Below are 25,530 nucleotides of genomic sequence, written 5' to 3'. Positions count from 1 at the left end.
GCTGAGAATACTCATAATTGGACATAATCAGGCTTTGCATTTCTATTTTAAAAGAGATGTATCTATTGTAAAAGTAGGTATTCATGAAAGAAAGCATAAGAGATTCAGTTGTGCAAATATAATGCTTGTGTTATTTTCAGTAATTTAATTCAACATATGCATTCAGGAGAAATCAGAATTTCTTTAAAGAAGGATGATTTGGTACAGTTATTGTATGTCAAGCACAGGATGTTTTGTTTTGGTTTTTTTACACACTTGATAACAATTACAAAAGTATAAAAGCAGCAGCATTTTTTTTAGCACAAACATAGTTTTTTAGGGATAAACCAAAGCTCAAATGTGGTTTTCTATTAAGTGGATTTCAGTTCTGTGTGTTGACAGGCATACTGATTTAACTCCTTGATGCAAAACTTTTCCATAAGAGATAAACCTTATTTAATTCCATTTTCTAGCTGTGTTGCCATTTCAAGCTAGTTCACACTGCTCCACATAACAGTGTAGATCAGTATTAGAAGACGGCAATTTCCAATGCTTTAATCAACAAGCTGTCACACACACAGAGGCTACCAAAAATGCTGTTGAAACATACTGTTCATAATTTCACCTTTCTTCAGCTATTAAAACCAGTATGAGTCATGCATCCACCCATTATCCTCAGCCTCTTTACCCATGCTCTCTTCTATTGTATAGTATCTCAGTTTTGAGGTATTTGGAGTTTTTTAAACCTTTTAATGACTAGAAATACAGTTTTGTAGCAACCTTTTGCTGAAAGAAAACAGAACTGTTCTGAATTTCTTTGGCTTTAGACTTGGTCTAATCATTCACTGAAGCAATATTATTTTAAAAGTCCCAGCACAGTTTCTAAGAAAGACTATACTGTGCAGTTCATTCTGCCTGCTGAACAAAGGCTTGTTGTCTGATTTTTTACTTCATGTCAAATTACTGATAATCATATCACCCACAAATCGTCACGCTATCCAGTGATCATGCAATCATGCGACATAATTCAAAGTTCTTAAAAGGTAAAACAAAATCCTACCTTTATGTAGCCCCAAGAAACTGAGAGTAAATAGTTTGCCTCAGGCATTTTTGATTTTTTTCTATACTACCAATCTAAGCTAATCAGTTCTTTGCTATCTGACACTGCAAAAGACTTTCAAGAATAAAGATTCCTTCTTTCCTCTCCTAATTCTTTTTGCTGGTCTTCAGGTTCTCAGCAACTGTGTGCACAGGAGGCATACTGAAATGAAATCCAACCGTGTGGTCTTCCGATTGTATAAATGCCATTTGTGAAACTTCAAGCATTCAGAGGCAACGTCGAAGAGACATATTGTACGAGCTGAAGAAATTTCTGAAGAGCTAGGGATATGCATATTTCCTGAACACCAGGATTTAATGAATAATGTATGTCAAGATGCTCAGCTGCTCAAAGACTTGCTCTATCAACAGCTACCAAATAAGGACCTGAAGAGGAAGCCACAGACAGTGGCAGCGATCCCTCCCATAGAGCCATACTAGCAGCCAATACTATGTCACCCTAAAAGATATAAATCCGCAGGGCTGGTGTCATGATGTACGGTAATTTCCCATTGGCTGATGCAGGGGACTCTCGTGGGCATGGGATATTTCTTTTTTCTTTTCTTTCTTTTTTTTTTTCCCCAACAGCAAATGCCCTTTACTAATGGCATCTGTGCCTGCAGCATTCACATGCCATTCAAAAATAATTAGGCTAAGGTCTCGTCACTCCAGCAGCATTAACCAGTTTTCAACGGACACACCATCCAAGCAGTTACTATTACTATTGTGCATAATGGGTTTAATTTTCCATATGGAAGAAAAGTATATTTTGAGGTGGTTTTTTAATGGGAAAAAACCCCCAATGTAAATAGAGCTATCTGGTTTCTTTAGCAGTCTATGACGTACTTTAACAATGAAAATTCTTTTGGCTTTTATGCCATCTACATTAAAAACTGCTCTACCTCAGAGTATTGGGCCAGGTTGCTATTTTCTAATGCTTTTTTATTTAAAGAGATAAAAGCAGTTATTATTAAGCTAAAGCAAGTCCTGTGTCTTACAATTCCCAGTAAATGTTAAGCTTCCATGGAGATGTAAGACATGAGATAATAAGAGTCCTCAGATTCTCACTGTATTTATTGAACTTTTGCTCCTTCTGCCTCAGCGGATTATTATAATCAATTACAGCTATACATCATTGAAAAAAAAGAAGGGATTAATTGAAAGTGGAGTGTATCAGTGAGCTGACTCAAGCATTAAATAAAAGATCCCACCATCTGCCACTCAGAGAACAAAACTTGAAAGGAAGAATACATTATGCCCACAGCAGGGGGGTTGAAACTAGATGATCTTTAAAGTCCCTTCCAACCCAAGCCATTCTATGATTCAGTGATTATCCTGCTCCACTCCGTGTAAGGCCTGTGCACTGCGTCAGCAAATTTCTGAACCTTTGTTGTGTCAAAAGAAAGGAGAATTCCCTAATATGACAATGGGCAAATGCCTAAGGACAAGCTGAATGAGGTGCAGCATTCAGCCTAATGGCACACTGCTGATTCACTGGAAGATGCTGACCGAGAATGATCATAAGAGAGGTTTTGGCAGAAGTAGTCAGCAGCACTAAGAGCTTCAAAAAGAATTGAACCTGGAAAAATCAATAAGGGAAAATATGACATCGACAAATTTCTTCCTTACAGGAGAGAAATCTAGAACAACGTGACAACTGGATACAATCAACAGATCATCAGTACCTAAAGCATTTTCATGTGGAAGGCATCCTGTTTGCCTTAAAATAAATAATATAAAACATTTCTGATACATTTTAATATGCACAGTTATACTTGTTCTGGATCCATGAAGCTGTATGTATATAAAACAATTAAGTTCTGAAAACAGACCTGGGGTTACTAGACATTCAGCAAGACACTAAAGAAGTCAAAAAGTACTTCTATAAAATATTTCTCCTGATTCTTCCAGCTCAGCTGTGTAATGCTAAATATAAAGCCTGTCTACATGTGTTCCATTGTCTTCTGATCAACCACAAGAGAGCACTGCTGCCACCTACCCAGCATCAACACAGAGCTAGAAATATGATGCCTGTCTTCAGGAGGCAATTTCAAGCATGACTTGGAAAATGGTAAAATAAAAGTCAATATACTTTTGGCTACTTTAGGAATCAAGCATGTGGGCATGAAAGTTTGGTTGCAATAGGTAGTATGAAAAGACGTAAGAAAGTCAAGTTTTAAACCTTTTCTCTTACTTCGCTACTAAAGGCTGTTTCCTCATGAAATATTAACAATTCTTCCCAAAGAACTGCTCCGAAAAGAACTTGATTCAGATAAGGAACATTTAAAATGGCTGGTATGTAAATTACACCAGCTGTTCAGCATGTATTAAAAAGCATCAAATTTTTTTATTCCCCTCTAATGCATGAGACAAAGGTACATCCATAAGAATTACTGGGTTGTAGTAGGTTGAATTTTTTGAAGGATGGTGTTTATCAAGCTATTGGCTAGGACATTTTGATATAAAATGAAATAACATTTTCCTCCAATGTAAATATATGTTACAACAATTCACTCTGGCTGCATGTTAACTATACTGATAATAGGAAATTACACCTGATATGCACTGCTTATACTGAACTTGTATTATTTTTTCAAGACTCACAGTCTCTACCTCATAAAATTGCTGTAATGGAATTGAATTGTATGACTTCACTGACTCAGAAAGGATGCCTGACTTTGGCTGTGTGCAGTAAGACCTTAGACACCAGCTCTGATTTACAGGAATGGTTTTGGCTGATTTTCCTTCCAAATTCCCAGGTCACAATGAGTGAGTAATTAGTTTTAGAGGAGGTTATATCAAGCAAAGTATATGGAAATCGGAAAGTTGTAATTTAAAATTATAGTGAGTGAGTAATAACTCAGGAAAAATAACTCAGGAAAAAAAACAAGGAAGTTTTTAATGAGCACTGTTATGTGTTTTGAAAGACAAGACAATGACCTTGAAAGGCAGAAAGATGATGAAGTCCCTTAATACCCGTAGCAAATGTTAGCTATTATTTAATAAATAATTCTGGACAACTTTCTCCCAAGAAGTCATAAAAAGAGGTGGCAGAGAGCCCAGGAGCTGTGATGTTCAGTTTTAGCACACTTTTAAAGACTTTCAAAATGTTAATTTGTGCTAATTAAAATTTGCAAGCAGGATGGATGGTTAACTTCAGGCCACTTCATAAAACGCTGGTCCTGGGTATAATGACTGAAAAGCTGAAATACACATATTCCAGGTATTTGCTTGATACAGAACCAACACATAAGAGTGTAATTAATACCAGTCAGTATCATTTATGTATTTGAACATGCAATATTCTTGTACTGTTGATTTATTATTGTAAAATATCCTGCAACACCGCTCCCAATGCTCAGAGAAGACACACTGAATGAGCTAAGAATCTGATTACATATTCATTTTTAACAATCATAAACAGGCTGTCTTCATCTAATATGACTGTTTTAAGCAAGGTTTTGCAAGACTTCCAACTGTTTTATGATACTGAATTTCTTCATTGGTGATCTGAAATTAAGTCACTACCATGAAGACTTCCAGTGTGAAAGTTTCCAGAGAAAAGAAACAACTGGGGGGAGGAGTGGTTCCTGGGATAAACTATGAGGATGTGAAAGTCACCATCAGCAGCCTCACTTGTTTAGAACATTGATGTCGTTCATGTAAACTAGAGACATTTAACTGCAAACATACCAGGAATAAGGAACACGGTTCATGACTAGGTAAACGACACTGAAGAAAGCAGGAACCCTGAAGAGTTTGTAAAGTCACAACAGGGCATTTCATAGTGATACTGTGACCCCCAAAAATCTGCATCTTCTGTGACTCTAAATAAGAAGAGAGAGGCTCTAAACCTCTCATTCTGGCATCAGAGGTGATGGAACAGTGCACACAGCGTTAGTGTATCTGTTTTCCTAATTTCTGTTGTGTACATTGTGTAGGAGAAAAAACTTGCAAATATTATTCATGTGACGGAGAAGATGTTTTGTAATAAAAGAAAAACCCCAGTCAATTTATAAGCCCACAGCTACTGTGGGGAATCATAAGAAAATAAGAAAACACAAGTAGAATCATAAGGCAATAAGAAAACACAGCACACCACACCCAATCCTCTAGCAACAAGGAAGCAACAAGAAGCAATGGAAGGCAGCTAAAACTGCCTCGAACCAACTGAGCTGAAACCAACCCACTACAAATAAGACATAGGGAAGATCAGTGGTATCCCGGGGTGCAGTAGGAAGAACAATGCCAGCAGTCACATCCTGCCCCTCTACTCAGCCCCTCACCTGGAGTGCTGTTCCCAGTTCTGGGTTCCTCAGGACAAGAGACATGGACCTCCTGGAAGAAGTCCAGCAGAGGGAAAAAAAGAGGATTTCGGGACTGGAGCATCTCTTTTACAAGGAAAGGCTGAGCGAGCTGGGTGTGTTCAGCTTCAAGAAGAAAAGACTGAGAGGGGACCTAATCAATGTCTGTCAGTATCTGACAGGAGGGTTTTACGAGGATAGACCAGGCTCTTCTCAGAGGTGCTGAACAACAGGACAAGAGACAATGGGCAGAAACTGATTCACAGAAAGGTCCCCCTGAACATGAGGAAGAACCTTACCATGTGGGTGACTGTGCACTGGAACAGATTGCCAGAGAGATTGTGTAGTTTCCCTCACTGGACATATTCAAGCACTATCTGGACTCAATCCCGTGCAATGTGCTCCAGGATGGTCCTGCTTGAGCAAGAAGCTGGGACCAGATGACCCATTGTGGTCACTTCCAACCTTATTCTTTGATTCTGTGCTTCAGTTGCAGTACTCTTCTGAACTGTCACATGGGACACTTACCGCCTTGGTCCTTCCTTCCACAGATAAGTGATGGGTAATATGAAAATGTACTTAGCTTTGAGGGAAGAACAGTCCTCTCAACTGCAACCCCTTGGACTGATGATGAAGTTCCACTAAGAACATTTTGAGAGACGTCTGAGCATCAATTCTGAACACAAGTGTGCATTATATGCATTACAAACAAGAACAGATAGCCTGAAGAAATCTCGTAAGCCAAATGAAGAGCCTGTCTAAAAAGATGAAAAAAACAAGGCCCATGGCAGGTGGTTAGAACCAGATAATCTTTAAGGTGCCTTCCAACCCAAACCTTTCTATGTTTCTATGATTTTTAGGCTGACCTTCACACACCAGAGAACAGCAATAATCACCCACGTCAAACCAACTCCTACTCATCATAAATGCAGCACTGTTTTCACAGCATTACCCAGCTCCATCTTTGAGTTATGCTGATATGTACACTACCAGAAAGCTTCCCCACAAAAATGGAGAGTCTGTTCAGCGCTGCAAGACCACAGCAGAAAAGAATGGTCATTTCATCCAGCAAGAAAGAGCATGTGGACAGACCCAGCCAAAACCCAGAGCCAGTCCAGAAGAAACAGGACAGCCAGAGACAAGAAAACTATGCTGAATCAACCAGCCTCACCAAACTTCTCTGGGTTCCACATAAGACTCCCTGGCTAGGAGGGAAATTGTAGGATTTAAGTAAAAAGTCCCAAACAAACAATTAGTAATTCTACAAATATGAGAAGTTGTTTCAACTGCAGCAACCAGCTGCCACACACTAAGTGAGCAGCAGGGGTAGAGACAAAGCTGGGTCTCATGCTGATATCAAAAAGTGATGAACTTCACTGGTGGCTGATAACTGATGACCATAATTGGAACAAATCTCCAGTTCTTCTGAAGGAATCTCAGTTTTAAGTGTGCTAACTGATTATACTGCTTTAAAAAGGTATTCTTAGAAGCCTTTTGCCTGTCAGATTTACACTTACTAAAAATTATGGAATAGCCTATGCTGTATCATTTTACAGATCTTTTTATTTGGAATAAATAATTCTTATGCATAAAATACAAAAATTTTATGATGCTAAACAGGCTGAGATGATGATGTTCTTCTGAACTGTTTTAGGGGAAATATGTAGTAAAACCCAGGAGCTGATATGTCTAATAAAGAGTTTGGTTCCCTTATTATTTTAAATTAAAAAAAAAAAAAAAGAAAATATTAATATGTTCTGATAAAATACGTAATTCAGTGTTTGTATTTACTGCCCTCTAGTGATAATAAAAGCATTAGCTATGAATATGTAGGAACATTAAACTGTTTTCAGATCATAAATGTCACAATGTGGTTCACTACTTTTCAACCATACCAGAGCAGGGTCTCTACAGGTATTCTCTACAGTGGCAGTATTTTCAATAGACACTCATGAGCAATTGCACAGGCAACAGAAATGACACCCTGTTTCAACTCTTGACTCAACTGTCAATCCTTTAAGATACAATATATATTAATCATTTTCTTGAAAGTTTTCCACATAATGACAGAGTACATATGTATGTAATAGTCTCTAAAAAACACCCTGCAGTAAAAGCAATTTAATTTTAACAAATATTAAGCTATTTACAATATTCTGCTATGAATTTATTTTCCCCTGAATCTGATCCTATCAAAATGACATAATTTACAAAGAAGCTACTGTTAAAAGCTAATTTAGATCAGAGAAAAGTTGACCAGGGTGTGACAAAATCTGCAGTTATGACAGCAGATTTGAGGAGACAGACAGCAGTAATGAATAGTTCAGGTGGTTATTGCTCTGAGAGAACATTGGCATCTGACAGAATCAATGACCCCAAAAATGCAGAATCCCATGAAAACCTTATTTCTATTTTTATATCTATATGCACCCTGCAAGTAAATAAGCACCCCTAGGTATTTACCACAGCATACACACAAAAGAAGTTTATGCCCACATTATGCATTTTTGCAGATAGCTATATCTAAGAAACATGCGAGGAAGTGTGATACTTCATTCAGAGACCTGCAATGGCACACTTATCCTAAGACTGATACAGCTGTACCAGTACAAACTAAGCTTTACAGGGATTCCTGTTTCATACAGAAAGCTGTTTTGCTATGTAAGAACAAACCTCAGTTTTTTACAGGTATTTCTGGATTAATCTTACTTCTCCTGTAACATGACATTCCTATTTTAATGATGTGTTCCTACTGTAGACCTTGCCAAAGTCAAGCTTTAACAGTTCATCAGAAATACTGCTGAATGGTTGTAATTTCATGCTAAAAGAAACAAGTTTTTCATCCATCTTTGTACAGCTGTGGGGAAAAAAAAAAAAAAAGATTCCACAGACAAAAGCACAGATTTGTGGAATATGAAGTGATTACTAACACTGCAACAAGCTCAGTACAGCTCTCATAAACATGCCTTAGCAAATGCCCATAAATCACACACTGTAGATACCAACATTCTGAAAGCAAACTGCAAGTTGTTTCATGCAATTTTGTTGGTTCACGCTCCAGTTCTTATTAAACCATGGCTGTTGTATTTCTTATTAAGTTGCATGTGATAGCATCATTGTTCTTTCAAGGAAGGTTATTCACTAACTAATACTCATTTCAATGTATCCTTCATACCTTTCATTTGATTATTTATTTAGGTGCTATAAATGTGTTCTGCACCTATGGAGATTCACAAAATAATGAACATCTATTCATCTGGAACAAGAGAAACAGCTAGTCTTATTTATTACACCCTTGTCTCATGCATACAGAGAAACAAACCAAAAATTTCGTACTTGTTTTTTTGTGTAAGTGAGCATTTTACCTGAATGCCTCTAGGTCAAATTAAGCAAGCAATCACAAAACCCAAGTGGTTTCCAGTCCCACAGTCAGGTGTACTGTGAGGTTGGTTTATAGGTCCTCATGAGAGAGATGGAGACAAGATAACATAACCAGGCCAAAGGCAGCTGGTTATGTAGTTTCCTGAATAGCATACTTATTACCTCTGTGATTTAAATCCCTCTTACAAGTAGCAGTATTTGCATGAGGAAGCTTGTGGTATACCCGTGTTTCCTTACTCCTTGTCTATTGATACCAGTGATTTGCCTCTTGCCCTTGTCACAGAAACTGAGTGCCTTTTGGGGCTCTGACTTCTCCTGTGGTGGTGGTGACAGTGCACGCTGGGTCCTGCTGCGTTCAGATCATGCGGCCCTGTCGCTCTGCTCCATTGCCCGGTGCTCAGTCCATCAGCCATGGATGACTGCACATGCAGCCAGGGCTTAGCAGGTTCAGACCAGGCCATGCTGGGAGATGTTGGCCAGGTGCTGGTAAGAGCAAGAAACGCACCCATGCCTGATGGAGAACACTCCTCACTGTCCTGAGTCACCATGTCCCCTGTTGTGGTTCTTCCACAAGAGCAGACCTGCAGCATCACTCTATCCTGAGAACGTTTCGCTCCTTCCTACTCCACAGCGAGGGCTGTTGTGAGATGGAGGCATTAACCCAGAGCCATTATTGTGCTACAAGGCTCACAGCTCGCCAGCTCAGAGTCCAAGGGCTACAGCCAGAAGCCCTCCCAAATAAGGCCAGTTTTGCACTAGGTTTTAGCTAAGAGAGCTAGAAGTCACACAACTCCTACATCTATCAGTCTTCAACAGAGTCATCACAACAGCAGCAGTTTTTTTTGTAGGAGCCCTCTCACCTGCATGAATTTAGCTTTTTTATGAAACTAATCTAACACCAATGCAAGCACCATGACTATCTCAAGTCACACATACTTATGAATATAAACTTATGCATTTCTCATTAACATTGTAGAAATGGATTTTAAGTGAGAGACACCCATTTAGTCATCCTCCAGGGGTTTTATTTCAACATATTTGCATTATTCACAACTGACTGTTAAAATGTAGAAAACACTTTTAAGCTAATTTTTCTAGAAGAATAAATGTTGCTCCTGAGAAACCTCAGTCTGACAATAAATTCATGTTTACAAGTAAACAGTTTTATACTTAAATCAATATTTTCTTTGAAAAGACTCAAATGTGGCTTGTATTTAGCATTTTCCACTTTGTACTGTAACACCATATGGTAATCCCTTTCGCAACCACTGCTTTTACCCATGGTTTATAACCAGTTAATATTTTGTACTTAACAATCATTAAATGTACACTCATAAAAAATTAATTAATATATTTTAGTTTTGATAATTTAGTTCACTTACGAACTTACATAGCACAGAAAAGCCTTAAAAAAAATTTCATTTAAAATGAAAAACCTCTGTTTAATCAATGATAACCCATCAATGATAACTTCTTTTCTGAACACTAACAAAATTTGAAATGAAAGGTAGATTAAAAAACATGAAAGTAACATCGCATACTGCAAACTGATTAGGCTCCCCTAACTGAAGTACAACATTAGATTGAGGTATATTCTCTGATGAACTTGCAATGTGGATACAAAATACACAGACATTATTCAAGTAAAATATTATCTATTAACCTTTCATTATTACTAGGTTTTTTATAAAAAAAAGGCATTTTTCATATTTCAGTCCTCTTAAATAGATACTTTTACATCTCTATAAAAATCATCCCTAATTTGAAAAACATCTTAAAATCAAGCAAAATCAACAAGGGCTAAATCGCTATGGCACCATCATCTTTGGCTCACATTTTCATTTGTTAAAAAAAGAAACAAGCTGGGAAACTTTGTCCTTTTGTCCATTTACATACAATATTTGGAGCAGCTCAAAAAGCTCTGAGCAGCACACAAAACACTGGTAAGACCTTGGCAGATGAAGAAAAACATCAGCCTATCCAGTTATATGGGCACACACGCACAAGCCCACTTTTGCCATGTTAAAAATGCTCACAGTCTGCCTCTAATTAAGCTTTCTCCATTCTTCCAAAGAAGCTCCTGTTTAACAGCTGATTCTACCAACTCTTTATCAAAGTGACAACAATGACAAATAAAATCAGTTTTGGGCTCCATTCCCAGCCTGATGAAATGAATGTAGAGTCTCTCACTAGCTCCAGCTAGTTGAATTTGCACAAAGTGTTCAAATGTTCCAGGAAACAGGAGTGATGCCCTGGTACATCCTCCCAGTCCTGCCTGCCCCTGTCCAATGCCATCTTTTGTTCAATCTCCATACCAGAGAAAAAAACTGAAAGGCTGTAATAAGTGCAGTTCATCTGTACAGGACTGTTAAGATACCCAGAGAGTTTATGTCTCGTCTAAGGCAAATTCCATTCAAATTGGGACATAATATTTGATAATTTCAATGAATATTTAAGTTTTCATACTCACTTTACAAGACTGATATGTTTATTCTGTTAATTACTGCTTAATTTACTGCTACACATGTAAAAATCATAATCCTAGCTTTTAAAAACAAAACATGTTTCTCATTTTTAGACTGCTTTCCCTGTGGGCTTTAGGTGGTAAGAATTCCCAGCTACCCAGTCCAGTGTAAGCCTAGCGCATACTTTTCATGACTAGAATGAGGATTTGCCTTTGTGGTGCACTAGACAACAGCTATATTAGTCACGTCATATTAAAATATTAGTATAAATTATTGATACTAATTAAAGTCCCAGGTCTTGATTAAAAAACTTCCTGAGAGGAAAAGGACTAGGAAGCCATGCAGAGCTATTTGTCCAAGTCTGCAGACTCCTCAAAGAATCCCTGGTAGTCAAAAAGTACAAGTCAATATGGATCTTATCCCTTCCAGTGCTGCCACCTATGAGCCCATCAGCAACACTAGGCAGACAGAGCACAAGTCAGTCACACTCTCACCATTTCACAAAATTATGTGCAACACTAAAGGTAAGACACCACTGCTGGGCAGGATATGTGGTGAAAAGACACGCTGGAGAAGAGAAAGATTTGTATAGAGCATGCTATTTCACAATAGCCAAGACACTGTAGAAGGAAACAAAGAAAGAAAAACAAATCCCATTTACCTCTTCCCTCAAGAGCAATTAAGGCACAGTTTCATACTTAGCCACACTATTGAAATGACAGGGTGTAGTAAGATTTAAAACTCAACATCTGTCCTCTCATTCTGCCTCTGATCAGCCAGGCAGCCTTAGTTTTATACAACTGGGACATTTTTCAAGCTCTGATAACAATTTCAAGAACAAACCAAAACTGCCTATGTACATCAGCATGTTTTTATTTATACCGCATCTATACAATCTAAAAGACACATGAGCACAGGCCTAATATCTAGCTGAAAAGACAAAACACTTACCACAACATAGTTGTCAAACTCTTTTTCTTCCTGAAGATTTATTTTATCCCAACAGCACAGTTTTATTTTGTATTATCATTCCTATAACCTATCATCACAGGCCCGTGAAACAAAGATCATTACAGATGTATATTCCTGACCAAAAAAAATTATTTCTTTTAGGCCCCAAATGCCAAGATTTCTTTCTGAACAAATTCTTTAGAGCACTTTATCATCATGTATTTAAAATTTATCTGTTGCATTTTAAAAATAGAGGTATGTACTGAAAGCTGTGCTAGAAATGCCCAGCTCTGACTACGTATCAAAAACTTCAGCATCCTGAAACCTTTACAGCAATAACCAAAAAGAGCTGCAGAAAATCCATGCCAGTGCTAGAAAATGCACATATTTGTTTTTACTGACAATAAAGGGGGGAAAAGAACTACCAAATTTTGAAATGCAATCTTACCTTGGTCCAATATTCGGGCACACAAAACTTTGGTCATGCTTCAGAGTATAGTAAAAATACAGTTATTTTACTGAGAAATCTGGGTGTTGGGCTTTAAAGTTTATGTAGCCAAACAGATATTCTGTGATTTGTCAAATAATTCACCACATTGACATTTATAGGACTAAACATTCTTATGTGTTTTCCAGCTAAAGCTTCCATTGCAAGCAAAAAATAATTAATTTAGAGGCACTCTTAGAGATTTAATTTCATTTTTTGTTTTCTTAAAGCTGTTTTCCTGCAAGCAGTGTATAACAGAAAACCTCTGACATGTACACACAGAATAGTTTTGTAAAAGCAGCAAGGATACTTTCTGGCTTCTTGCTGAGACACAATTGCCTACATTTACTACACAATGGCACCCTCATCTCTGCTTGTTGCTTTGGCCACGCCATAGGTCAGGCTTGCACTTTTTTCCCCCAGACCTGTTTGTTTAGGACAGGCCTAGGCGCTTCCTATCATGGTTCCTGGATCAGCAGGGCGAACATTCACTGCAGCAGCAGGAGCAGGAGCCGGCACCCTCTGCCGAGGAGATCAGCAAGCAGCAGAGGGCAGAAACGCAGAGGAATCCGAGCACTCTCCCTGCAACACCAAACACAAGGGCTGCTTCGACACACGCTACATCTCATGCAAAAAATGCACCCAGATTAGAACAAAGAAGTACTTTTAAGCTCCAGTTCTCTGTGGCAGCAAAAGCTGAACAGGGGTGAGCAAAGGCTAAGATGGAAGAATCCTGGAGAACTACAGGTTTAGAAAGCAAAACAAACACTGCATTTTGCAAGGTCTCAAGTACCGGTCTGTCCCTCTGGTTCTGAGATGTTGCTATTGAACCTCAGTTTAATTCAAATAACAAGAGCTCAGTAGAGAAACATCCTTACACACATGCTCATCATTAACCGTCAAATGTAATTATCTTATAGCATGTTTCATTCATTTCAGCTACCAAACCAAAGACATTGTTTCATGTGTACTTGTAGAGGAGGTCTCTTTGTGCATGGGGAAAACATGGCAAAAACCAAAGCTTTGGCAACTTTAATGCTACCCATGCATCACTTACCCACTGTATAGGAGGTAATAAAGTCACCAGTGCCACTACTGTGGCCACAAAGCTTACCAACAATAGCCTAGAATCACACTACTGCTCACACATTCAACAGCACCAACCACCTGCAAAGCCAGCAATAGTACACCTTCAAAATCATTTGCAGAAGCACACAGCAATTTTTTTTTAAGTTATCAAATCTTTAAAAACCCAAATTCAAATATTCCTTGTATTTGTCATTACTTATCACAGTGACAATTAAGTTTAGCAAACACATTAATGACCCAAAAAATTGTTAAATATGTAAAAAAAGTCTGTTTTCTAGTCTGTCTTGGCAATTTTTCATTAAAACATACTCCAAGATGCTCAGGTCCACAATGTCTATCCAGCAGCCTGCTTTTTAGTTGTTTCTGTTCCATAAACTCTTTTTCACTCTATTAGTGAAAGAGCACTATCCTGCTATTTCTTTTTTCTTTCTTTCTAAGCTCTACTGTGCTTTCTCCTTATTGGAGTTGTACTACTTTTTCCATGTCCCAGGGATGAAGTTTGTAGAAATACTGCTAAAGACCATAAACTAAATGTCACCTAGGATGTTTATCCTTTATTTGTTCTGATTAGCTCCAAAAACAATCAACTGCTTCCCTCTGTCAGCAAGGACACATGAATCACATCCTCACTTATTAAAAATTGCTCATTTGGACGACCCTTTGAAGCACCAAAGGTGGGGGCAATATATTATGAAAAGTCATTGTTTCTACATAAAATAATCCTTCAGTTTATATTCTAAAATGCTCAAAATAAACCTCTACAATGGGAAAGAACAGGAAAAGATATCTGACACCTTCATATCTAGTCTCTGCAACTGAAATAATTTTTTAAGTACCAACTGGTGCAGGGGTTCTGAATCTATTGATGGGTATCAGTACAGAACAAGAGAAACATATTTTATTATAAATATTATTAGAATATTAGAATATTAGAATTATTATAAAATTCTACCTACCCACTTTGGAGTCCTCTTCTTAGAAGCTGATTTGTGGTAACTAAAGCATCATTATTGCTATTCATTTTACTCTTGGTCATTAGAAAAAGACATCTCTGTTACAACTGCTAATTCTGGATCACAAAAATAATGTTTATGAAAATATTAATCTCAGCTGGCAGCGTGAGGTTTTCTGTAACCCTGGGTAAAACTCCTGCATTAAGGCTGTACAGTCAACCTTGAGCACAAATCAGATAACCTGGTTTAAATACATTAACGCCTGCTTTTACAGGTCCTCTAAATCATGTAAACTAATTCAATTAAAAACCACACATCTTTATATCCATCAAAAAATACTCCTGGAGTTATGTATCTGGGGAATATGACTGATGTAGTGGAATGGTTAGGAGGTTGCAGTTAACCACATATATTTACTTCTTGTAAGGCTTGGCTGTTCATTCCAGAATAAAATGAACATTGACTTAATTTTGCAAAAACCAGCAGCCTTTCTTACAGCAATTCTGAGTGGAAGTATAGTATTGTCTTGCTGTGGGATCTTATATAAGCATTCGACCAGCTCATTTTCATTAGCTGGTCATATATTAGTGGACTACAACTTAAGAAAAGCAGCAAGCTGTTTAAATTTTGCTCCTAGAGAATCTTATTAACAGTCCCTACACATCAGCTTGACTCAGTGTTGCTCCTCTGCTGGTGACTGGAGATGGTACTACTGCCTGTGCAGCTCCTTTTCAACACCTGGAGCAGGCAAACAGAGGGAACAACAGGCAGAACTTGTCCTAGCACAGCAGTGTCTCCCTTGGCTGCAGATCCAGATGAAGCAGCAGTCCCCTGTCGCAGCACATCGTGCCCACGAGGTACAGAATAGGGCAGCCACAGGGCAGGTTCACCTCTGACCTGCTCAGAGGTGAACAAGCTCAAGAGGCAGGTGCTGACCACCGCCCTGCTCACCTGGTTTCAAGGCAGGATGAGTAGCATCACTTTCCATCATGCCTTAGCTTGCCTAGATTCAGTTTTGCAGCTCACTGGGGGACCAACTGTGAATTAACCAGAACTGGGATCAACTTCTACTGAGATAAGCTTTATTAAAAAAACTAAAACAAACAAAAAACCACAGACCAGGAAATATCCATCCACAACATACTTAATCCTGTGATGAGTCTCCTAAATACAGAAAGTTTTAGCACACGATACAAAAACCTCTACTAACGTAACTGAAAGAGAAGAACAGTTTCTTATTACAGTTTCTTTATGAGACAAAGTCTGATGTGACATTTCAGCAAATACCACATTTGTTGTACCAAAACATCATGTAAGAGTGGAAGCTGCCTCTTACCGGAAACAAAAAATTGATTAAAAAAAAATAAATAAATAAATAAAAAATTAAAAAAAAAAATGGCCACTGCTTTCCTAAATCCTTCATATTTTACAGTCTAGCTTTGACTAAAGCAGCACCCTATCATGAATACAATGTCACCATTCTTGGGTCTAAATATTGTAAGAAGGAGCCACAACTATTTAGATAGTTTTCATACCTTTCAGTTGTCATGAATACCATCTTATTACTAAGAAGGAAGTTATTAGATACTCATACCCATGAAGGACCTTTCCAAGTAAGAGTTTTGGAGAAAAATATTTTTTTGTAAATGCCAAAAAAAGGCACAATGATGTCTGCATTTTAACTAAATAATCCAGCTCCTGGAAAAATTTCATAATTTTAAAATCTGTTATTATGGTGGTTGAAAATAATGTTATTTCCCCACATTAAACCCTAGTTATTTACTCTGTAACATTTCATCTGTATTTTTCTGTCCCATTATGCTAAAGGAAAGAATCTTTCATACTGCAGCATTTCCTATAATTAAAGAGGCTACAAAAAAGGTCTGTTTGTATGTTGGCATGGACCATTTGTTTATATTTATGGAAAAAAAATCAAGTTATTAGGGACTGGGAAGCTCTGCAATCTTAGAAGCAGCTAAAAAGCTGAAACGTGCTAAATAATAGCAACCCTCAAAGAGGCATAATGCTTCTTACACATCTCTTACATCCAGGACCTTGCAAAAAGTAGTGAATGAGAGATGCAAAAACCTATTTTTCTTCTAAAATTTCACATACAGACTGAATCTGTGAGATTAAGAGTTCCTATCTTGTTTTTGAGATGCCAGTGTTCTTTTATCAACTGTTATGTCTATGAGCTCTAGGCTCCTCTCCACTGGTGCAGAGCACAATAGCCTGTGCTGGATACTTCTGTTGAAGAAGACTCCCAAAAAAAAGTGGAAGGGGCTGACCCCACCACAGATTTAAGATGTTCTGAAATCACAACTGCCTTCTTGTCACGGCCCAAGGAAGCCAGTGATTGCTGTCATGTACCCACACAAGGAGTAAGGGCTGCTTACAGCTCAGTTGTCTTGAGCCTCACCCACCACTTCACTATCCTAGCAGTAAAACTATGTTTCATAATTTTTCTCATTTGGCAGCAATCCCACAACCCCTGTGGAAGCAGCAGGATCTGCACAGAAGAGATTCAGCCACAGCTGAAGTGGCACCCCTACTCCATCCACTTGTTTCTGAGGAGATGGAGGTGGCCATAAATGATAAGGAGTGACTGGTGCAAACCATCTGCAGGAAAGCAAGTTTTACCCTTTATCTTGCTGCAGCACATCCCTGTGCAATATAGCAAGCAAAGTGCTATCTCCTTTTATTTTTTATATAAAAATTTATGTACACCTCACTCATCACTGCAGTTACCCAAGGGCAAGTCTGCTGCTCTCCAGAAGCATGAGTAGTCTTACATGAGAGCAAATAAAGTTGTGTACAGGGAACTGCCCTCCAGCCCAGAGGTCTTAAAATCCTTTCAGGCTGGCTTCAGTGAATGGAAAATGAGGAGTGTTCCTAGAAAACCATTCCTTCCTTACCTCCACAATACTCTTGCCCTTTTCTTTTGTTATAAAGTACAAAAAAATGGGGGAAGCCACACAAGTATGCATTAATTAAAATTCAGGCTTACCACTTATCAGTATACCTTGACTTTGTCACTGTACAAATTGAAATCTTTAATGAATAGAAAATTTCCTGATTGTGCACGGAACAACCATTCTCTTTCTAACGGCTGCCCCTTAATCATGACCCTTATCACAGAGCTGCACTCTAAAGAGCTAACCAAAACTTCAGATTTTCTTAGAGAGATCTGAGAATTTAAAACCAAATTAAACTACCATGTCAGCCAGCCAAGCACAATGGCATTGCCAGACAGAGGACTGTCACATAGCAAGCCCCATATTTACTCATGGAAACAACAAATTTCTTTTCTACTGCCAAGTTTCCAGCACCTATTATGCGCCATAGCTGAAACCCAAGTGACTGACTGCTGTTTAAATCTTCTTAAGTGGATATAACATATTATCTTGTTCCTTAACTGGAAACAGGTCAATCTAACCAGTGTCTGCGACCGAGGAGACAATTTTACTCTGGCTGAGCTTCCACATTTGGAAAAACCATTGCAAAAAAATTATGCTCTTACATACAAAAGGTAATTTCTGAAGACAAGCTCCTTACTGTGCTATGAACCTGACCCCAAAGCTGGAAGCAAGAATATAAAACAGACAACACTAAAATCTAGCCTGTTAACAAAAAAGACTGAGTCATGTTCATTAGTTCTAGACACAGCCTATCTAGGACCATACAAAAGTACTAGCCACCAGAGCACTTCAGCTTTTTCACAGAATAAGACAAAGATAAAACAGACAGGTTGACTAAATCAGGAGTCAGAGCCTGTCATCAACTCCATTTATTCTGGGCCTGGGTAAACTCAGAGAGCTACTGTCAGTCTGCGGTAACACAATAATGCTTCTCCATTCAATGGGGGCTTTTGTGAAGAGCTGCCAGGGGCCCGGAGGCACCTTCTGGCCCTGCTTTTTTCACCCCAGCAAGGGTCACGCTGGAATGCTGATTTTCCTGGGAAGACAAGGCTTTCCTGGGAAAACACAGTGAAGGTAACATAGCACCTCCATTTGAAGCATTTTAGAGTTTACAAATGGTCCATTATTTGACCTAAGTAATAAATTTAGCCTCTTTCCCCAGATATTATGTTAGTCAGCTCCCTATTACCTGTGTGAGGTTTTTAGTGCTGAAAAGATGAAGGGAAAAATACTTTTTAGCTGCAAGAAAATGTGATTATAAACCAGCTCAAATTGGCAGAGGAGGGAATGTAAAAAAAAAAAGTAAGCAAACAGATTTCAAGTTGCCTTCAAATATAATTTTGGTCTATGTTAAATATTTACAGGTAAGTATTTTTTAAAATCAAGTATCATTAAGATTATTATGTGAATGTATATAGTGGGTGACAAGTACAGGACTATAAATATAGCCCTATGTTACATTAGGGCAGTTTTTGGATGTCAGCTGGTTGATAACATTAATGCTTTGGGTATTTCCAAATCACTGGAAAAAAACTCAAAAAGATTTTTTTTAAAGTAACTAGCACTAGTAACTGTCTTTAAATAGGCTTCTACTCTAACCTGTAAGCATTTGCATATACCAGTAATAGAAGCTGGACAATTATAAGAAAGTCTATACTTAAAAAGTAGGTTCATAGTTAACACGGTCCTACTAAGTCAAATCAAAATTTTCTCAGCTCCGATACCTAAAAGAGATTTCTAGAGAAAGGGTATTCACTTACATTTGTAGTGGGAAGAGAAGTACCCTATGAATGACATCTTCTAAACTCTTGCTCTTTACCAGTTATTAGCAAACCCTGAAAAACACATTCTCTGTGGGAGAGTAAAAGCTGAAACAAAAATGACACAATCTGAAACTTTTCCCATGTCTAAGTTCAGATTCTTAGACACACAAGAGCAACAAACAAGAGATGCTTGCAAAATCATGATTACAGAAGTAAAAATACGCTTTTGCAAACAAGTTTCATTATATATATTCCTCCACATTTGACTAATCTACAAATAATGCTGTCTAAGAGAAAGCAGTTGCTACATCTTTATTACTGGAATTTTTAATTTGTGTATTGTCTATCACAGAATAACTCTCAGATCCAGAATGAGGACCATAAACTACATAGTGCCAAACTGCATACTAGAAGAAGACAGTTCTTCTCCCAGAGAACTTAAAATCTATTAAATTTTGCTTTAATCTCATTTAGCAGAAATAAAAAGAACAGGGTGCTACTCATTAAAAAAAAAACTATTAAAAAGAAAAAAAGAAAAAAATCATCAGTCTGCTACTTGGAAATCTTAAAAATATCATTTGCTTGTATATGTGCATCAAAGTAGCTGAATCTAAAGTTTGAAATCACAATTAACAAGCTAGTAGCCTCCTAAACCCCATTTTTTTTTAGGACATATTACTCACAATTCAGTTTAGCAAGAAGTGATATGGGTTATCATCTGTGGAAATCAGAACAGTTAAATAGAGACATCTAACTATTCCTTGGGATCCTATCATTAATGACCCAGATGCGTAAACTATTTCCTAAAACTAATTTATATCTGTTCAAGAAAGCATTACTCAGAAAAAACACAACAATACTACAGTCCACTGACGTTAGGCAATATTAACAGTACATGATACAGAAAATCAGACATAGTTCCCCAAAAACGAAAGACATTTTCGTCAATTTTCCAAATTCATGGTGCTTCTTATATATATTTTTTTTTTTGCTTTGGAGCCTTTCAAGGCTTTAAAGGGTTTCTAAAGGAGGACAAAGATGACAAACTTCCTGTGCTTTCAAAAAGCTGGTTTTCTCTTGCTAGTACCCAATTTCAGAAGCTAGCAATTTAAGTAAACACCAAGTACTGTAAAATTCATAACAACACAATGACAAGTGACAATACAACTACATACTATGTCCTTTGGAAATCATGCTGATTTACAAACTATGTCTGTGGGTGCACCAGAGATCCATCAGTTACTTCACATGCAATGGCTGCAGGCATTTGGAAATCTTTGTATCACAGGCTGGGAAAAGGGAAATCATCTGGCTATTACAGTCATACTGATGTAATGTAGGCAGCCAAGCATTATAGCTGGCTTTCTCCAGAACAGACCTACAGCATGTTCTCAAAGATTTTGGGTAACACAGTCCCACAACATGCCGGGGCTCACCCAGAGGTCGTGGATAGCACCCTGTCACTACTGCTTTAATCAATTTTAAGCAGGGAGAAGAAGGATCTTCTTATGCATCTGCGTCATTCCACTTTCTGTCATCCAAAGCTGTGAGCTGGCACGTCATAGACTACTGTTAATTGAGAAAGAGGGGCATCTAAACAAAATAAATACCCCTGAACTGGGATACGCTAATGCTAGTCCTACGCAAGCACTACAACAGCAAAGGGATTCCAAACAGATGAAGCCAACAGTTCAGGCTGTCAACTCACTGCACAGAGAGGGACAGTGGGAGGGAGATAAGACTCACTCCCTGGACTCCTCCAAGCATTCAGGACACAAAATACTGCTTCCACCCTGTTTTGGTTTTTTTCTTTTCCTCTACTATGGCAGCCTTTCCTCAAGGGGCAAAAGTTCTTACCTAGTGCAGAGTACAATTCTTATGCCACCCCTTATGTCTTGCATGTGTTCACATAAAAAAGGAAAAATAATAATGATGAAAATGCTGTTACATACAAAATAAAGGGGAGAGAAATAAGCAAGGGAAATAGCTGAAAGTCCAGGGGAAAAAACCCACACCAACAATGAGTCAGTCTTGCGGGTTAGTTCTTCGAGAAACCCATAGAAAAGTAAAGAGATAAGTGAGAAACTATGTTCTTCTGTCTCAACAACATTCCTTTTTCTGATTTTCTCATCTGATTTTACAGGACCTACTCTTCAGACAGAGGACAGAGTACTCTTGCATGTTCATTTCTGTACTGAAGTCTATGTTCTCAGCCTTGAGCAAAGCTTTTCTACTTCAGTTTCTCAATAAGCTAAAATAGTATAATTTACCTATATGCCCCACTGAGAGATCACAGTTTGCAGTTATATTGCAATAGGAGGTACTGTATAAATGCTGGATACATTTCAGTAATCAGAAGTAAAATGATTCTTTAGAACAACCTGCTGTACACCTGAAGTAAAAATCCTCCTGCACTAATTTTTCCTCACACTATTGTATGGGCTTGCTGGTTTATATTGAAGATTGTTTAGTGGCATAGATTTAGCTTCTGGGTTTCATTTTTTAATTTCTTAACAAACAAAACAAAAAACTGCCAAGTGAACACCGAAAGATGACACAAGTTTGTACAAGGGGGTAGATTTCAAAAAAACGAGGTGAAAATGCTTACTAATTCAAACAAATACAAACAAAACATAGTATCAAACACAGTAGCACCTCTGAATCTACTTATAAATGCACACAATTTGTCAAATTTTATTTTAAAAATGTCCTCTTTCTGTAAAAATCTGAATATACATGGCAAAACTTAAAAAGCATTGATTTGCAATTAATTTTACCTTATTCTAGAAACAACTTGCCCTCACTGTTCATCAAATAGACTGCATATCTTATATACTATAAGGAGTTAAGAAATAAATACTTGAAAAAAATGAAGCATTTTGTGAAAGAATGGTTATACAGACATGACAAGCCAGGAAACCAACAGGTGTTCAAATTGGTTAGCAAGGAAAGACCACGTTGTGTGTGTCGGTCTGATCTCACTCCCTTTGGAAACGAAGTCTCTAGATTCATATAGTGCTGAAACAGCCTCAGAAACTCTTGACTTTGTAACGTAGCAATGCATAAACAATAGGTACTGAGTAACAAGATCTTTCAGCTGCAATAAAAACTGAAAATGCAGTTCTGAGAATAGCGTAATGCCAGGCAGGTAACTCCTAAAACAGTGATCGAATTGGTGCTAAGAGTCTCTAAAGCCAAGAAAAGCACAGGGGATATTACACTGTGGGATTAAACTGCACAAGTGTAATAGTACTGACATGCATAATCATATCTGACATGCAGGCACACTTGAACAGCTACTTAAAAACAGGCAGTAACAAACAGCAGATACTTGGTAAGAGCAGTCAAAGCAAGACAGTAGAATATTAAGAAAGCATAGGCTGACTCAAAATAACTATTTGCCAGCTTAAAAAAATTATTAATTACAACTGAAATGATTAAAAGGTGCTAAAATATCAGCTGCTTTTGCAGATATAAGAGATGGAAAACTAGCCTATTCAATTAAAGCTTTCATCTTATTTCTAATTGTACATGTTGCTGCTCAAGTATTCAGTTGATGAAAAATATAAAAATCAATTTTGAAGTAACAGCAGCTTTATTAATTCACCTTAAAAAAACGAACTCCAGAAATGTACCTGCACATTCTTTGCAAACCAAAATCAGGAAAGAAAGTTTACTTATGAATGAAGGATGTGGAAATTTCAAATTGCAAAACCAAAGCACATACAGACCATAGCAGACCCCGGCACAGAGTTCCCAGATAATGCGAATCCTCAGCTTCCAGGATGAGAAGGAAGTGCGCACTCTGTTGCAGAAGCACACCTCTGGATGTAGGTGTCTACTGTGATGGCACTTTGGTCGAGAGCGTGTTCTTTCATAACAAATAGCGTTATGAGAGCTGTCATCATCACTGTTTACAAATAGAAAGCACCATACAGCTCCCCTGGGCTCAAGAACTATCTTTATCACCTTTCATGCTACTTTCTACACCGTTTCTAGGAAAGATCCCTAATTCTGTAAGGGGTTCTGTGAAAAGAAGGAGCAACTAAAGAGATTATTGCCAGCAGCCGTGAACAATCTCTTTTTGTTTTTAAACTGACACACACAAGAAAACAGTGTAGCTTTACAAGACCGGCACCACTTTCACAACTTGCCCTGAAATTTAAAAGACTGGTGCAAAAAGCCACAACGGAAGCCGCTCCCGCTCCCAAACCCGCGTGCGGACACTGCTTGCCCACGGCAAGTTTCTCCGCCCGGGGTCGCTCCAGCGCCCTGGCCCCTCCGCCTGCCCCTGACCCTGCGCAGCCCCGGCTGCCGCGACCCCCGGCCCGCGGGGGGGAGCGGGGCGGCGGGGCCGAGCCCCCGGGCTCCTACCTTGTTCGAGGCCATTTCACTGACGGAGTGTCTGGTCTGCAGGGTCTCCAGCTGGTCCAGGCACCAGTCCAGCTCCTCCATGGTCTCGCTAGCCAGTTTTTGGTAGGCCTCCTCTGCGAAAAGACAGGGGAAAGCGCGCTCAGTTCGCAAGCGTTTAACAGGGCTCACGGGGAGCGCCAGCGCGCCCATCCTCCGCTGGCCGGTGCCCGGACACGGGCGCTGCTCCCTCATTCTGCGGGCGCGGGCGGCGGCTCTGCCCCTCCGCGGGGCCGCGCTCTGCAGAGACACCGGGGCGGCGCGGGCAAGAAACTTTGGTCGTGCCGGGCTCGCCCCTTGCCTCGGCTCCGCCGCCCGCCCTGGGGCCGCTGCCGCCCGCAGCGCCGCCCCCTCGAGGGAGGCGTCCGGCTCGGCACCGCGCCCCGGCACCGCGGCAGGGCAAGCACGGCGCGGGGGGCACGGGGAGCGCGGAGGCACGGCTGCTGAGGGCACCCACACCCACCCACACCCCGCCGGCAGCCGCGCCGAGCCGTCCTCCCTCTTACCTATCCACCGCGGCACCATCAGAAATTAACGGGTTAACCTTTATAGAAGCGCGGGGAAAGGTGTAAGAGCACATGTGAGTGCTCCGAACAGCGATGGCCCGCCGAAGCACCAGCTGTCAAAGGAGTGCTCAGATAACTGCAGTCGTGTTTGTTCTAACCCAGAGCCTGTGTGTGTGTGCTAGAACCGGCACAAAGTATTGCATGTTGGCTGTAAGCACAAAAGAACCAATGAAAAAGTTTTGGAACTGGACACAGGAACACAATATGGGCAATTAACCCAATAATGGTATGGAAACCACAGTTTAACCAAAATTGCTAAATATTCAATTGGAACTAACTGTCTAGCAGAAGTTTCAGTTACAGACAGGAAGACATACCCTTCTTCAACAACTCCCCAATAACAGGAAATCTGTCACTATGCAAATAATTTCAGAAAAATAATCCTATATGCAGAGTGCAAGCCTCATCTACCAAGCCCAGCTCTTTTTTATTCCAGTGTAGATCTGAACACAAGAAAGCTTCTCCACATTGAACTCAGAGCTGAGTGAGTTTTAGCCCAGGTATCCTGTATTCCAAGCTGTGTATCTGAAACATCAAGTTTTGAAACTGCTGGTGTAGACACATCTAGATCAGCTACATACATGTAAACTTGACTCCAAGGTAGAGAAATGTTTCTTTGGTCGGCTTGTTATGGACATCTATAACATCTCCCTTGACTAGTTTCACATCGATAACATCTCCCTTAACTTTTTCACATCAAATTAACCTTATTTTCAAATGTCAGACAAGCAAAAAATCAGGAAAACAAATTAACTAAAACTCCTATTCAAATAAAACACTCCAGCATGGACTACTGCCAAATAGCCCAGTGCATTACTTTACAACATCCTGGATACTAGACTTGTATCTTTTATGTTTCTAAGCACATGCTCAGAAGCTTCAAGTACCCTCACAACTTTTAAACTTCACACGCTTGTGGCTATTGCAAAAACATCCCATGATTTTGAATAATGTTCACTTACATCTGGAAAAAGGTAATGCAGGAAGTTTGAATTGAGATTAATTGGCAGAACCATTTAAAGAAAATTTTGCAGTGCTGGCCACTTCAGTAAACACATTAACCAACACTCAACAAAAAAACATCCCCATTAAACTGTAAACACTGTCATTCAGATGCATACTTACTAGAAATGCTATCTCATTCAAAGGAATTTCCTGGCCAATAA

At 39.0% G+C, this 25,530-nt stretch overlaps 1 protein-coding gene across 6 annotated transcripts in view; it reads right to left on the bottom strand.

Moving 5' to 3' along the window:
- Window positions 1–25,530, bottom strand: part of PDE4D (phosphodiesterase 4D) — a 369,025-nt gene that overhangs the window by 23,525 nt on the left and 319,970 nt on the right. For 5 of the 6 annotated variants that reach the window (XM_039566799.1, XM_039566803.1, XM_039566800.1 and 2 more), the window contains one exon: window positions 23,763–23,875. In XM_039566799.1, the coding sequence (XP_039422733.1) occupies window positions 23,763–23,875 (113 nt within the window). Of the gene's footprint in view, window positions 1–1,039; window positions 1,628–23,762; window positions 23,876–25,530 lie in introns of those variants that run through there. The other variant, XM_010395300.4, reaches the window with a different exon arrangement.

Source organism: Corvus cornix, chromosome Z, assembly GCF_000738735.6.
Source record: "Corvus cornix cornix isolate S_Up_H32 chromosome Z, ASM73873v5, whole genome shotgun sequence".
Taxonomy (NCBI): domain Eukaryota; kingdom Metazoa; phylum Chordata; class Aves; order Passeriformes; family Corvidae; genus Corvus; species Corvus cornix.
The sequence above is the reverse complement of the archived record's forward strand: the minus strand, read 5'-3'. Positions and strand labels throughout refer to the sequence as shown.